Source organism: Taudactylus pleione, unplaced genomic scaffold (genome assembly GCF_031769625.1).
Source record: "Taudactylus pleione unplaced genomic scaffold, aTauple2 ptg000095l, whole genome shotgun sequence".
Taxonomy (NCBI): domain Eukaryota; kingdom Metazoa; phylum Chordata; class Amphibia; order Anura; family Myobatrachidae; genus Taudactylus; species Taudactylus pleione.
This window is the reverse complement of record NW_028284497.1, coordinates 16,425,305-16,442,500: the sequence shown is the minus strand read 5'-3', so window position 1 is coordinate 16,442,500 and position 17,196 is coordinate 16,425,305. Positions and strand designations below refer to the sequence as shown.

General features: G+C 45.2%; 1 protein-coding gene across 1 annotated transcript in view; it reads right to left on the bottom strand.

The window, feature by feature from the left end:
- The window catches only part of REC8 (REC8 meiotic recombination protein), a 115,318-nt gene that overhangs the window by 92,488 nt on the left and 5,634 nt on the right, over positions 1–17,196 (bottom strand). Inside the window, exons 4-5 of the mRNA XM_088470254.1 lie at positions 16,469–16,611; positions 15,869–15,944 (exon numbers count right to left, since the gene is read on the bottom strand). Coding sequence (XP_088326380.1) covers positions 15,869–15,944; positions 16,469–16,611 — 219 coding nt within the window. The remainder of the gene's footprint in view (positions 1–15,868; positions 15,945–16,468; positions 16,612–17,196) is intronic.

The window sequence follows — 17,196 nt, the reverse complement described above, 5'->3', positions numbered from 1 at the left end:
GGAACTTGCATACACAATAAATGCATTCACCTAACAATTTGCAAGCATAAACCTTTTTTCATATAGAGCTGTTTCATGTGACAATATTCCTGTAAATGTGTGATAGGAGCCTGACATCACTGCTTTATATGATAATGTGCTAATTTCTACAAATATAAAATGTATACACACAAGAGTGACACATGTATTAAAGACCCAATGTACCTCCCAAAGTGTAAACAGGTTCAAGACACATGGCCTGATTCATACTTGCTTACCCTCCCGATTCGGCTGGGAGCCTCCCGAAAATCGGGTGCCGCTCCCGGCCTCCCGGAAAGACAGGCAAGCCTCCCGACCCACCGGCGACCCGTCAGCCACCTCCCCCGCGGTTACAGTGTTAATCACTGTCAGCAGGGGGCTGGTAACGCGATTCGCGCTGAATCGCGTCATCGTGGCCCCACCCCCTGCTTCACAATGCCATTAACAACGGCATTGTGAAGAATGGGCGGGGCCACGTTGACACACTTGCGCTCTCACGCCCCAAGCTCCGCCCCCAAATTTGCGTTATTTGCCGACCATGCCCCCTTTTTACAGCGAACCGCCCCTGCCGAGAATGCCTGACAACTCCCTCCCGGAAGGAGGGAGCAAGATGTCGGCAAGTATGGCCTGATTCAGCTTTGGGAATAGAGTGGGAATTAGCACTTAACTGTGTACCTGGACAAACCATGTTGCAATGCAGGGGTGTAAATACATAAAAAAAATTGCATGTAGTGTAAATACTGGCTGCTTTTGTATGTAGTCCACAAATACTGCACAGCTTTATTATTACACTGCACTTTAGATGTCAGTTTGGACGGGAAGCTGTCGGGAAGCCAGCGGTCGCAATGCCGACTGCCGGGTTCCAGCCTGCTTAATCCCGGCAAAGTACAAATGACCTGTCATTAGACCTACGCCGGGAGCCCGACACCTGGCTTACCCCCCCCACCCCCGGGAGACATAGGGTTAGGGTTAGGCTAGTGGAAGGGGGAGTTAGGGTTAGGCACCCCCCGGGAGACTTAGGGTTAGGCTGCGGGGAAGGGGGTTAGGTTTATGCACTTAGAGGAGGGTTAGGGTTAGGCACTTGGGGGGAGGTAAGGGTTGGGGTGTTAGGTTAGAGTTAGGGTGGGGATCGATCCCGGTCACGCCTTCCAACCCACTTTGCACATCCCCCCACCCCCCGAGACTTCCTAGACTGTCGACTACAGGGCCAGCAGGGGTGACGTGCAAGGTCACTGAACCGCACGGGAAGGAGCCCCCTGAAAGGGTCCACCTACCTCCCCAGTCTCATCACCACTCATCACTGAACCCCACCCACCTGCCCGGGATCTCAATAGAGCAGCTTTGTGATTACTCAATAAAAGATTTTGCCCCAAATTACAGTGTCTCGCTGGCCTCATTTTGATCCTATTTTATTCCCCTTTTCACATTACTCCAAACTACACTCCATACCCTATCACACCCTCCTTCTCACTCCAAAAACACCACCACCACCACCAGAAGAAACATTCTAATTAACACCACTGACAAACACACATAAGTCATCACCATCACCACTACTAGCAGGAAGAGCGCACCTTACCCCCCCTACCCCCATACGTATTCAGTGCGGGAAAGGTACTCCCACACAAAGGTGCAGCACCCCGAAACCACAACACACCACCCCCTGGTCAACGAGAGCGCAGTTCTACCGCCCATCTTCACTTAAAAATACAAGCCCATTAAAGTCCTCCATAAATTTTCCTGCTCTGAATGGACTTTTTAGCGGGGAATAGATTAAGTTGTGAATTTTCAGAAAATGAAAATTCTGCTCTGCACCTGGAACAGATAAGGATGTAAGCTGCACTGCAAGATCCCTGGTAGGATGAAAGCTTCAGGGAGCATGGAGATACATATGAGATTGTACTCATCGACCGGGTACTGCAGGACTGGCAAGTGACCTAGAGATGAGCAGTGTAGGAGCAGAGCACCAGGAGACCCATCTAGCGTAGGAGACCCATCTAGCGGTATAACACAAGCAGTTTCAGGTCTCTGCACTCCGCTGACTGATTCCACAGACTGGTGTAGGAGGCCACAGATGGTTGGGATCCATCTTGTGTGCACCCTAACTGCTCAGCAGCGCAATCAGCCATGAGGACAAAGAGGCAGGTAAGCAGCGGTGAGGCTCATTGATGGGGAGAAGTAACTTCTACTAGTAAGATGAGTGGAGGCTACTCATATAGTGACGTAGGCCCAAGGTTCTATGTAGGCCACAATTGTCATCAACTGCTGATCAGCTTCAACCAGGCATTAGCATGAAATGCTTGTTGAACCGTGTGTAGTGGTCGTAGAGACAGAATTGTTCTTGGACCTGGATGGAAGGTTATCAGCAATGGATTACTAGTATTGAGGAAGTTTTTTTGATTTTTAATTTACTCTCTCTGGTGGATGCAGTAGAATGCTTTTTAAGTGATCAGCTCCTGCACTCTCAACACGATCCATAGTAGCGGTGGCCACCAGATGGAAAAGAGGACTTTTTGTACTTATGTAAAAAAAAAAAAAAAATCACAAAATTATTTGAGGATACTAGAACCTTGGCATATAGAGATGCAAACAAAAACTTGAGCACTTGAAGAGAAAACTCACAGAAGTCTGAGTTCCTCTCCTTCTATAGCTCCTAGCCTGTATTCTGAAGAGACACATCTAGTTACAGTGTGCTTATATGTCAGACAACTTCTATTCTGCACATTATACAGGACCAAAAGGTACCTGCTTTCACATACTCTGTAGCCCTATTAAGGTACGCTATCAAAGTTAGAGTCTCCTTCACTAAAAGCCTGTGATTCATGCTCAGAATGAAAATGTTCTGTTTGAAGTGGAAACTGGATACAATGATATGCTGAAAGTAGAATTTTGATCGTAGAACAGCATTGTCATCATGAAAATTAAGATATTCTAGCTCTGAAACTCTTCTCGTTGACGAGATCACCAAAAGAAAGATTGTCTTCCAACTAAGAAACTTCCACTCTACCAATTTCAAGAAAAGGGTGATGCAACACTATCAATACTAGATACAGTAATATATAAACTATGGAGTAACTTGTTCCCCCTAACTGCAGCTCAGTCCCAACTCACAAGAGCACTACTTCTTGAATAGCATACAAAACACAACAAGAGTGATCCACAAGCCCTGTCAGGCCTAGGATATGATGTTTTTTTTATCCCTCGGAGAATCCCCGTAGGTGCCCTATATTCTTCAGGAAATTAGAGAAATAACAAGAAGACTTTTCCAATCAAGGGATACCAGTAGATTTTCATATGGGTAAAAGGAACCTTTGGACTCACCACAACTAAATGAGATGCATTCCTCAAAAAGGTTTCTCTACTAGTACAACACGTTGTATGTAGGTAAAAATGTATACCCACCTGGAGAAATCCGATTGGTGCTGGAATCACATGACTATGTCTGGGGGTATAAATGGCCGACATGTTTGTTCAACTTTACACCCGGAGAAAGGAAATATATTCCGAAACACGTTGGTGGTAAAGAGGGCCCCCCAAGTTTGATCCTACCATATTATGATATACCATTTATATTTTCCATCTTTCTGAACCCCGCCTTCTCATTGGGATTCCTGGGATACGAGTGTGAAGAGAGGGTTTTTTGTGATGTTCATGGCATAAAGTGGTACAAACCAGTTTATATCGTTAACAGGCAACATTTTATGTATGAATTATTTTTTTAAGATTTTTATGCTTACTTTTTTATGGAACTACTTGAAGATTGTTTGGTATCCAGTATGTATAAATAACTTTTGTGGATATTTTCTGGAAGTTTCGCCTTCTCCGATCTTTACAGTTACAAGAGGTGTTACCTGGCCTGTGTACCATTTATTTTGGTGGGATAAGGAAGCTTGGAGGGTCCAGACTAAAGATACCTTTTGGTGAATGTAGCTTCTTAATACTGGGTGAGGGTTTTTCTTAAGAGAGAGGGAATATGCACCATAACCTGGAGAAGGACTATCAATACTAGGCTTAAGTCCTAAGTAACTTTAGGGTGAATATATATGTACTGTACATGCAGCACCCCCTTTAAAAGAGTCTGTAGTTTCAAGTATCGTCAGTTTCATTTGGAAGAATGAAAGGGCTGAAACCTGGACCTTAATGAACTTAATGTAGGACCTTAAGAAACTTGGCTAATGTTAGGGAAGAAGTTGACACCAATAATATATATCTTCCTTAACCTAATTTCTGGCTGATACCAATTGGCCTTAATTATTAATTTCCACTATAATGTCAGAAAGGTTTTTTGCTTTAAGGATCAAAGCTTCAACCACACTGTTAAAGACAGCTGAGATAAACACTAAGAGTGGAATGGTCTATGGTCTGGCTTAACATGTCCATTCTTAGAGATAGCTGTCATGATGGGACTGCTGCCATCCTGAAAACATATATGATCTCCATGGCAAGTCTGGTGCCACAAAAAAAATTTGATTTTCTCTTTTTATATTCTTTAAAATCCTTGAAAGCACTGCTAATAGGGAGAAAAATTAGATGCATTATCACAATGCCTCCATTGCTAATATTAGAAATGCTTTCAGATCCTTTCTCCTAAGGCGAGCTCAAGGAGGACAGAAACCTCCCGTGGGCTAGAAGGGCAACTCTTCTGACACCTCCTGCTTAAAATTAAAAAAGTCAGAAGAATTGTGAGGCCCCACTTTCACGGTCTGTATTCATACTGAAACCTGAGATGTCACCATGTCGACATCTGGTTGATATTACTCCTTGACTAACTGTAGAAATACTTCCTTTTCTCCGGTGTATAGGGTATGCCTGCCAAGTCGGCTTCCCAGTTATCCACCGCTGGTATGAAAACAACCATATTGCCATAACATTTAGTTATTCTTTGGGTTTCATTCATCATCAGGGAGCTCTTGATGCCTTCCTGAAGGTTGATGTATGCCACCTGCAGCATTTATCAACTGTATCTTTAAAGCCTATCATGGTAGGATAGACTGTTCTACAACTAGAGCATTTATAAACTGTCTTAGTTCCAGAACATTGATGCATAGCTTTAACTCTTTTTGAGATCACAGGCACTGCAGACTGGACCAAAGAGCAACAGCACCCCGTGAATATTAACATCAGTCAAATTTTAAAGCACCAAATGGTGAACCTCTTTTGAGATTGTAAACCTGAGCCACCATATAAATGAATGATATGTCCTAATGAGCTAGCTGGATAAGTGATGGTGACGCCATGCCAAGACTGTATCTCCAGGTGCTAAGTTAATTGCTTTATTTTAGTAAAAATTCAATCTGGTACTTCCTTGAGGGGAGCTAAGCACATTGTACCACCTCAGTTTTCGAGACCATTTTACCTCAATGGCCTTGACAAAAATGTCTACTGTAGATCATCTTCCCTAAGACTCTCATTCACAATCAAAAAGATGTCCATATGAGAACCAATAGACTTTTTTAGTCTTTTGTTACATAACTCTCTGTTATCTCGTGTTGAACAGCAATCTTAGAAAATTCATCCCATGGGCAGGTAATAGGCTGGATTTCTGGTAGTTGATGATCCATCATTGAGACTCCAAGGCCTCAACTGCATACACACCTGGAGTAAATTCGAGGATCCTTCGTTGGCTAACATATTGTCTAGAAATTAGGTTTATTATGTCTCCCTTGAAACCCTAAAGAGTTGTCATAACAAGGGGTTGATTCTGAGTTGGGAGCAAAGCAAAAAAGCAAGTAACTTTACACCTTGGTAAAACCATGCTGGTGCTGCACTGCAGGAAGGGCAAATGTAAAATGCGCAGAGAGCTTTAAATTTCGATGTCCAAGCTCATATCTACATTGCAGTGTAAAAATAAAGCTGTCAGGCATTTGTGGGCTACATGCAAAAGCTGCAAGTATTTACCCTGCAAGCAAAAAAAATTAATAATTATAATAATGTAATTGCACCCCTTGTATTGCAACATGGTTTCCCCAAGTGCAAAGTGGGATTCAATCGGGAAACTGGCTGACGTAAGCCCGACAGGCGGCTTCCTGATTGCTTTATTCCAGCGAGGGTTAAATGACAGGCGTCTAAAGCTAGCACCTTCTAGAAGTAAATAGCTAGAATTTAATTGGTTGCTATGGGCAACATCTCCACTTCTAACAACTCTCACTTTAGTAAATTTACCCCTAGTACTTTATTCTTTTCTGGCACTGCTATAATCACTCCTGTGACTGAACAATTAATAACCTCCATCAGATGAAGTCTCTTTGTTTTGTCACCATGAAAACAAGTGGTGATATACCATCTGAGTGAGGACTTCAGTAGTTCTATGATGTAACTAGCTCCATGATTCCACTTACCCAGGCATCTGAAGTGGAACTGAATCACTGATCCCTGAAGAGCACAATGTGGATGCCATGCCAAGTATATTATCGTCTATGCTGTGAAGAGGAAATCTTCGCTAAGCTTTGCACCAATTTGTCCAGTCTCTGGACCCAATCCAGCTCTTCCATGGAAATATGGTTAATATTCTCACCAAAACAGGTTCAGTACCTTAACCAGTGAGGGGAAGGCAGAAGAATTAACAACCCGGGATACGTAAAGAGCCGAGTAAGCTTGGCAATAGACAGACTAAAGATTTTGCCCAGGATTGTTCTGCCAGATCAGTTATTCAATCCAAATATACAGTTGACGGTCCTCAGCAGTACATGCTCTGCATAAGGCATACATCCCAGTTTGTCTACTAGGTAACTTAGTGTGACAACTTGAATATGTAAAAATGTAACTGATGTCAATCCACCAGAACCAGGAAAGGCACAGTTAACTGGCGCACCTCATGAGGGCAATCCTGTGCATAAAGATTGTCTGACATTATGAAATTTGTTGTCACTATCTGTGGTGACCAGGCTTCTCCTTCAGAGATCTGAGATTAGTGGCAGCTGGAGCACCTTATCTCTGTTCCTAAATACACTGCGTCTGATTCAGATGTGAACGGTATTGCACAACTGCAGGAAAGCGTCTGTGCAATATCATCAAACTAAAATGCAAATGCAACAGGAGGTGTCTGTAGGAAATAAGACATGTCCTTCATGCATCTGTGATCTGAGTGCAGCTGCTTCAGATCACCATTGTGACCATCATCACAATGGTTGCTGCCCTTGGCCAGGCTAAGTTAGCCGAAGCTTACTCAGCCTGTTTGACTCCTGGCCATTTGCGAGGCCAGGAAATCTGCGACCTACAATGCAGACCCTGGCCACGGCTATCCCAGGAAACAGGGGGGACACGCCCCAGTTTAACGTAACCCGGCGCTGCCCCCTCCCCACACCCAAATGGCCGCAGCCTATCAATAAGGCTGCTGCCCATCCCGGCTGTCGGGATGCCGCTGGTCAGAATACCTGCAGCGGCATCCCGACAGGCAGAATTCTGACACCCATAGGAAGTAACGGTAACTGTTTTCCTAAGCCCTACCCTAACCACCCTCCCCGATGCCTAACCCTAACCTCCCCCCAAGTGCCTAAACCTAACCTCCCCCCCCCCCGCACCCTAAACCTAACACCCCCTCCCTGGTGCTTAAACCTAACCTTCCCCCCTAGTGCCTAACCCTAACCTCCCCTTAACACCACGATACTTACCTTCGGGATGCCTGCGGTCGGGATACTGATGCCGGGATCCCGATCTGTTGGAATTTCAGCGCCGGTATTCAGACTGTTGGTATCCCGCATGCCGGGATGCCGACTACATTCCACATTGGGTATGTACATAAACCATCAGGTTTACATACAGTGCGTTGCAAAAGTTTTCACCCTCCTCTTTACATTTTTCATGTTTTGTTGCCTCGCAACCTGGAATTAAAATGGATTGTTTGAAGGTGTGCATCATTTCATTCACAGAACATGCCTACAACTGTGAAGTTGTGTTTTTTTTTAAATTGTGAATCAAACAACATTTAGGACAACATAACAGAAAACTTTTGCGGCAATTACAGCTGCAAGTCGCTTTGGATAAGTCTCTATGAGCTTGCCACATCTTGCCCCTGGGATTTTTGCCCATTCCTCAAGGCAAAACTGCTCCAGCTACTTCATGTTGGATGGTTTCCGCTTGTGAACAGCAATCTTCAAGTCTGACCGCAGATTCTCAATTGGATTGAGATCTGGGCTTTGACTAGGCCATTCCAACACATTTAAATGTTTCCCCTTAAACCACTCGAGTGTTGCTTTAGCAGTATGCTTCGGGTCATTGTCCCGCTGGAAGGTGAACTTCCGTCCCAGTCTCAAATCACAGGCAGACTGAAACAGGTTTTGCACAAGAATATCCCTGCATTTAGCACCATCCATCTTTCCCCCGACTTGAATCAGTTTCCCAGTCCCTGCTGCTGAAAAACATCCCCACAGCATGATGCTGCCACCACCATGTTTCACTGTGGGGATGGTGTTCTTGGGGTGATGGGATGTGTTGGGTTTGCGCCAGACATAGTGTTTTCCTTGGTGGCGAAAAGTAAAATTTTAGTCTCATCTGTCCAAAGCCCCTTCCTCCATACATTTGGGGAGTCGCCCACATGCCTTTTTGCAAACTCAAATCGTGTCTTCTTATTTTTATAACTAAGTAATAGCTCTTTTCTGGCCCCTCTTCCATAAAGCCCAGCTCTATGGAGTGTTGTGGTCACATGCACAGATACACCAGTCTCTGCTGTGTAACTCCTTCTGGGTTACCTTTGGTCTCTGTGTTGCCTCTCTGATTAATGCCCTCCTTGCCCGGTCTGTGAGTTTTGGTGGGCAGCCCTCTCTTGGCAGGTTTGTTGTGGTACCATGTTCTTTCCATTTGATGATGATGGATTTGATGGTGCTCCAGGGGCTCATCAAAGATTTGGATATTTTTTTATAACCCAACCCAGAATTGTACTTCTTAACAACTTTGTCCCTGACTTGTTTGGAGAGCTCCTTGGTCTTCATGGTGTGATGCCTCTTGCTTAGTGGTGTTGCAGCCTATGGGGCCTTTCAGAAAAGGTGTGTTTATACTGACAGATCATATGACACTTAGATTTCACACAGGTGGACTTCATTTCACTTATTATGTGACTTCTGAAGGTAATTGGTTGCACCAGAACTTTTGAGGGGCTTCATAGCAAAGGGGGTGATTACATATGCACATGCCAATTTTCAGAATTTAATTTCTAAAGATTCTTTTTTATATATATTTTTCTCATTTCACTTCACCAAATGAGACTACTTTCTGCAGATCCATCACATAAAATTCAGATAAAAAAAAATAAAAATAATAACAGGTTGTAATGTAACAAAAAAGGAAAAAAAGCAAAGGGGGGGGGGTGTATACTTTTGCAAGGCACTGTATAAAGATTATTTTTCATATATATTTTTCTCATTTCACTTCACCAAGACTATTTTGTGCAGATCCATCACATAAAATTCAGATAAAAAAAAATAAAAAATTACAGGTTGTAATGTAACAAAAAAGGTAAAAAATCAAGGGGGTGAATACTTTTGCAAGGCACTGTACATATCTGAATCAGGCCCATTTTGTGCTAAAGTGTCTTTCACCCCTTGTTATAGCAGTCGCAGCCAAAAATTAAAAATAGGTAAAATTAATTAAACTAGTAAATTTAAGGCACACAAAGTAAAAGCACCCTGCTTCTGAAGCATTACAAAAAAATGGTTACAGGCTAATTAATATAGAGTGGTAGCTGCTAATATTAGCAGAGTATCGGTATGTGTATGGGGATCCAGAGCCTATTCACTTGAGACTGCTAGGGCCATAACCAATTAGCAGAACTGTGTAAGGGACGTAGTTATGAGACTGGCGGCTGCAATGCCGACAAGGAAATCCCGACAAAGAACTTAAGATAGTCGTCGAAATACCGACGCCTATCTTAATCTTGATTCCGGAACGCCGAAGGGCTCCAGCCCGAACTAGGTAAGTCCGGGGCACCCTTAGTGTTAGCCACAGGGGGGAGGGTTAGGTTTAGGAAGTGTAGCGGGGTTAGGTTTTTGGGGGGCGAGGTTAGGGTTAGGCACTCCTAGGGGGGAGGGTTAGGGTTAGGCACCCTCGGGGGAGGTTAGAATTAGGCAACCCCGGGGAGAGGTTAGGGTTAGGCACCCCCGGGGGGTGGTTAGGGTTAGGCACCCCCCCAAGAGGGTTAGGTTTAGGGTGCAGTAAGGGGGGTTAGGGTTACACACCCCCTAGGGGGAGGTTAGAGTTAGGCACTAGGGGGGGAAGTTAGGGCGGGGAGAGGGGTAGGGTACTTACCTGCCCTGTCGGGATCTTCTCCTTTAGGGCTGCCGGCGTCGGGATATGAACCAGTGGCTATTCAGCTGCCAGGACTTCATACCCATTCCTTGTGTAACAATGCAGAGCACAGCAGTGATGCTGGATATAGTAGTCCCCCATACAATTTACACATCGGAAGGAATACACTTGGAAAAAGTATATATGAGTGTGTAGTATGATTGTTTGGTGTTGGCGGCGGTTAGTCCACATATGGTACTGCTTAACCAGTTCTTAGGTTTACTGAACCAGGTAGAACAACAAGTTGCATAGAGACACAGGGATATGACAGGTATAACTGTAGTATATATAGAAGCAAACTGGAGTCTTAGAATATCACTGGGCATTGTAGTTCGCCAGGCTTCTGAGCAGTAAATAAACCGGCAAATGTTAGCAATATGCCCACACACTACACTGAAGTACCAAAAGTCATGGGATAGCAGTATGTAAAGGTAATGGTAGGTGGCGTCGCCATACTGTAACGTCTTGGAAATGCAAAGACCTGCATCAGTTGTAATCTGACATCTCGTGGCTGCTCATGGCAAGACGACATGAATTATGGGAGTTCAAACGGGGCATGATAGTGGGTGCCTGCCAGATGGGACATTCCATTTCCGAAGTTGTGTGTACATTCAACAATCCTCGATCTACAGTGTCACATGTGTACTCAAAACATTACCTCCCACCGTGGACAGTGCAGTGGCTAACCACGGGTGTTTAACGTTAGTGACCAGTGGAGTCTGGCCAGAATTGTCCATGGTAGTAGATATGGGACACTGGCTCAAATCACATCCACATTCAATGCAGCAGGTCAGTGCAGGATTCTTTAGCTTCCATGGGATATGGGAGCAGAAGACCCACCTGAGTGCCCCTGTTTACACTACGACATCTGACACAGCACCTCACCTGGGTTTGTGACATCGCAAATTGGACCTTGGAGAGCGGGTCCGATGAGTCACGGTTGCTGTTGTTCCGGGTTGATGGTAGGGTTCAGGAGTAGCGCAGACCCATGAGGCCATGGATCCCAGTTGTCAACAAGGCACCATGCAGGATGGTGGTGGTTCATTAATGGTGTGGGGCGTGTTCACGTGGCATGGGTCTGGATCTACTGGTCTGCCTAAACATGTCAATGACAGGAAACCCGCTATGTTGCATTGTTCGATGACCATTTGCAGCCCTTCATGGAATTCATGTATCCCCACAACAATGGAATAGTCCAGCAAGATAATGCACCATCTCATCGGATTCATTCGTACCAAGATCCTGCACCCATAAGTATCAGGGAGTTTTGGAAAGCTATCCAGATGGCATGTGTCAACATCTCTCCAGAAGTCTTCCGTCCACTTGTGGAATGGATGCCATGTCGAGTTGCTGCACTTCGCCAGGCTAGAGGGGGTTTTACACAATACTAGGCATCTATCCCATGACTTTTGGCACTTTAGTGTATAGCGGTAGTGATATATTGTACTTGCTGTGTTTGCATAGGCTCTGTGAGGCTAGTATGTTGGAAATTTTTTGAGTCGTGTTGGTCAGCATGAATACCAAGGAGAAAGAGCCTATGTATGACGGATCTCTTGCACCTAGCATGGGGCTGGTATCGGCTCTAAAACCTGAGAATAAATATGCTCCAAATTGTACTAGATTGGGGGAGGGGCTACATCTGTGAAAGGTAGACATAATAAGAGATATGGTAAGAACTTACTCTTGTTATCTCTATTTCTACGAAAGTCAGTAGGGTTCCACAGGATAATGCTCTCCACCACTCACATGCAGGAGGACATACTTCACACAATAGTAGGTAATAGCTCATCCATATAGTGTTTTACCACCTAGTGGTAAAACACTATATGGACGAGCTATTACCTGCATCCATATTTTGAAAGTGTATATCAAAATATTACTGCATCCATATTTTGAAAGTGTATATCAAGTATCTAAACATACTACTTATATTTTTTTATGTTTCATTTTTATATACAAGGAGAATTATTGAAAGAAGAAACAAAAGGAAAAGAAAACTTCTGAATACAGAGATACATGGACATTTAAGTATCTTTATTTCGTAGCGCCAGAATCCACTGTCTTTTTTGTGTTTTATTCTGTATTTTTAAGCCTATAGATGGTGCTTACTGAGAGTGTTATTTAGGCTGCAGTACGTGCGCATCCTAGAGTGTTCACTATTTCATTTGCCTTGTCTTGATTCGACTGAAGGCCCGTGGTGAAAAACCAGCTGGGAGGCCTCCGCCGGGAGAGGGGGTACCCCTTAGAGACCACTTCTCTTACCCAAGTGTCCACGATTGTGAGACACTGGGCGAACTGAAGAAGCCGGCCTCCCACTTTGGGGTCCCCCAAGGGGAGGCCCGTCCCGTCAGGCTGAAGGCTTATCGTCCGACTTGGGAGTTGGACGTCTTGTACTCCAAGCCTGCTTGGAGTACAAGGACTGCATTTTGGACTATCCCTGGGCCCTATAGGGCCGAAAAAACGAAGTGCCAGATCTTGATGGGACTGTAGCCGATGGCAAACACACAGACTTAGCTGCTGCCAGAGTGGCCACAATTTTGTCCAGATCAGGGCCAAACAGGACCTGTCCATTAAAGAGCAAGCATTCCAATCCCTTTTTGGAATCTGCGTCCGCTTTCCAAGAACGCAACCATAGGGTGCAGCGCGCCGCCACTGCTGCTGAGGAGATCCTGGAAGTGAGGAGCCCCATATCCAAGGCTGCCTCATTAATGTACATGGCTGAGTCTCTGAGATTACCCACTAACTCCACCTGCTCCGGTTGACGAGTCAGTGTCTAGAGATGTCTCCAAGCTATCAGCCCAGCGCTCCATGGCTCTGGCCACCCAGCACACGGCCATAGCCAGTCTGGACGTCCCCCCCCCCCCCCCCGCAAGAGAATAAATGGATTTCAGGCATATTTCAACCTTGCGATCCTCAGCATCCTTTAAGGAGGACATGGAGGGCATGGGCAATGTAGCACTCCTCACAAGGCGTGTGACATGAGAATCCACCTATGGAGGGGTTTCCCCTTTGGAAAAATAATTATCTGCAAGGGGTATGCAAAGGCCAAGCGTTTTTGAGGTTGGTACCGCTTACCCGAATTTTTCCACGCCTCCTCTAAATGATCCACTAATTGACCCAATAGAGGAAATACAGTGGCATCACCTTTAATATCCTTAAAGAATACGGCCACTGGGGGGATCGTCATCCTCAATAACCAAGACCGCACGGACTGCCCGTATAAGGCCTGGTATATATATTTTAGACTTAGACTCCGCCTCCTTAGTATGGCGGGGCTCCTGGTCTGAAAACTCAAAAATCTCCCCGTCATCAGACGTCATGTCATCCTCATCATACTGAGCCGTCTGAGACACTAAAGGCCGCTTAGCAGGCCGCAATGATGACTCCCCCTGCAAAACATCCATCAGGTGCTGTACCGTATTGGACAGTGAATTCATCCACGCAGGCTCCTGCGAGACCTGGGGGGGCGAAAGCGGGAGACACTGGGGTACCATCAGCTGCCTGGAGAACCCCTGCATGGGTGATGACACCGACTGCTGTGATAACCCCATTTGGAGAAACGCAGGGGGGCGTCACCAGCTGGCCCGCAAGGGTTTTACGTGCCTTAGCAAAACAAGCCCAGGGCGGTTGCTGCACAGGCGCAGTGACAGAAATCGGGCATGATATAAGTTAACATGCCCTACATAAACCCTCCGTGTTTCCGTCACCCTCCGTTAATGGTACATTACGCGTGGAACACTTTAGCTGGAGAGGAAAATCACGTTCACTCTCAGACATGATGAGTGTAACGGAGTGTATGTGACTCCCCTCACAGACAAATATTTTTACTGTGAGGCAATGAACACCCTGCAACACCACACCGCAATGGCTTTAGCAGAAAAAGAACAGGGATAGTAAAATGGCTGACAGTCAGAAGTGAAAGTACAGGCAGACAGCACTAGCATTAAGTCACATACAATGCAGAAATAAATCCCTGCACTATCAGCACTGTGATCAACTACTCAGACACAGACCCTGGTAGAAAACAGTGCTGCATACTCTGACCTTAATAGGAGAAGAGGTATGCGGGGGGACCTGAACCACTAAGCCACCTTTATCAGCGTCCAGCAACGTTTGTCACTTCCGTGGAGAAAATGTCCACCGAGGAGCAGAGAGGAGGCAGGCCCGGGGAGGAGCACTGACACAGCCCGCCAAACCGCTGTGGAGCGGCACTGTGCAGCGGGGGAGGCGCCAGCTGTGAACAGGGAAGGTGCGCTCCTCTGGCATGAATATAACCCCAGGGACGCTGGAGCCTTTCCGCTCTGCAGCAGCCCGCACTCCCTGGGGCTTGTGGAAGCGCAGGTAATACCTGGCTCTACGCGCAGCCAGTCCCCAGGGAGCCCCCTGCCTGGGGACTCAGGACTGTGTATTCCGGCAGGCACAATCCGCGGGACCCACCGCTTAGCTGTCCCCTTGGATCCGGCCACAGTCCGGGCGGCCCCGGGGTCACCGCTAGCCGTGACCCCAGACCCCACCAGCATCCCCGGATCGGTACCGGCGTTCTGGTCCAGCGGGGTGAAGGAGCGACAGCATGGACGTCTGTACAGACTGTCCATGCTGTCTACTCTAGATGTGCAGCCACAGCTGCCTTGTAAAAAATCTTCAGGGGCTGTAACAGCCCCACTCTGTAACAGGTGAACCGACTCCTGGCCGGGCACCCACAGAACTGATTGCCTTGGCTAGGGAGCGGGGTATAGGAGAGGGACCCCGGTGCATCCTGGGAGGCTGAAAATTTAACTCTGTGGTGCCCAATGACTACCGCCATCGCCTATACCCCAAGGTATCCTGTGGATACCCTATGGACCCTGAAGTACAGGCCTCCTACTTTCTTTATCTTTATACATTCCTGTATTTTATCAATGTATGCTTGCTTAGTCTCTTGATTGTACAGAATTGCAGAACACTGTGGCCCTGATTCAGTGGTGGATGCAGACGCGGCCACCCGTTTGTGTAATTATGCAAATGCCGCTGCAAAGTCCTTCTCTATACATCAGTGAGTATGAATAAGCAGGAACTGACATGCCCACTGTCAGTAGACGCTATTATACCACCTGGTGCGTCTTTAGATGCCATCACTGGGTAATAACAGACAGACATAGAGGTAAAGCTGCATACACACACAACGATTTTTTTAATGATTATCGTTAAACGATATTGTTTAACGATAATTGATGGCAAAAATCGTTCACTTTCTGAGTCAAACAATGAACGATTATTGTTCATGCGCGTTCACGTTTGTAGTTTGTCGTTTGTAGTTTGTCGTTCAGTCAGACTTGTCAACTCAACGATTTTCATTAAGGGAATATGCAAAAATCGTTTGTAGTCCATAAAAATCGTTCATGACATTTAGTAAATGAACAACTTTAGTAAACGATTTTAGTAAATTTTTTCAAGGGAAAAAATCGTTTACTCAAATCGTTCATTAAAAAAATCGTTGTGTGTGTGTGTATGCAGCTTAAGAGATCATTGGGATATCAAAAAATAAATGTGCTAAAAACCAGCAGAACCTGCTTATAAACGTTATAGTACTCACTGCTCAGATTGCAATAAATCAATTTTCATCTGCTTCTCAACTCTATGCAAACGTTCTAGAGTGTTATTCATTTCCTCTGAAAGAGTAAGAGTTTTATATTAATAAGGATAATGACAAAAGACTGGAATATGTTGGGAAAAGAAGAGAATATTGAAGTGGTTCTCGAACTCGGTCCTCAGGACGCCACACAGGTCACGTTTTCCAGGTCACCCAGCAGGTGCACAGGTGTATTCATTACTCACTGACACATTTTAAAAGATCCACAGGTGGAGCTAATTATTTAACTTGTGATTCATAATGGATTAACGTGGTGACACTGAAAATATTAACAAAAATAATGATATTATCCGTGTATAAATGCACTAAAACACATTCTGTAAAACATGTGGAGAGAACTGGGTCCATTTAGGAATTATCAACATAATGCAATTGGGCCTACAAGACCCACAAAAATGAATTTGTGAAGTGTGAACCTATTTATATTGCACCATGTATGAATTTGAATAACAATTGCAATGATTTGCTATATATAATGTTATATTTATATAAGCAGATAATGCTTCCAGGCTCTATTGTGTACACAGTGCAAGGCGTATTTACCTATGAGCAGATCACACTGCCGATGGTATACACACACTAACCCATAGCTGAGCTGGGCAGACAGGTACAGTGAGAGCCGAGGTATAGGAGAGCCATGGTACGGAGGTGGTACTTGCTGTAGAATATATTGCACAATCTTCTGACTGAGGAAGAGGAGAGACAAAAAGGCACCAGTTTAATATGAATGTTGTCTAATACATATATTTTTATTAGTATCTGATTCTAGCACTGTAATGATACTAATGCTCTTGAGGTATTCAATATTCTTTTATTTTCTTGGCTAGTATACAGACAATGTGATATTTAACTTGATTCCTTTATATTGATTTAAATCAATTACAGTAAAATTGTTATATATACACCAATGAACAGGTAAGATAATGCAGCTGATGTGTAAAATGGCCATCTCTGGGGTACCTGTGCATATTTTTGCAGTCTCCATGCGCACCCCTCCCCATCTGCCGAACATGGCGATGAGCAATGTCCTCTTTGCACAATGTACCCTGAATTTCCAGGGCTTCCTTGCTGTGGTACCCCTGTCCGAGAACAGTGCTGACTTCCATGGGAGGTGCCTCCTGTTCACCAAGGACGTGTGGCTGAGTGGAAACATCACGCTGGAGAGGGCTCACTTCACGGTGGAGGAGTGGTGGCCGAAGTCAGCCTGCAGGATCAGCATAGGGATGGACATCGGAATCTGATGGTTACTAAACATCTATGTTTTTGTTCTG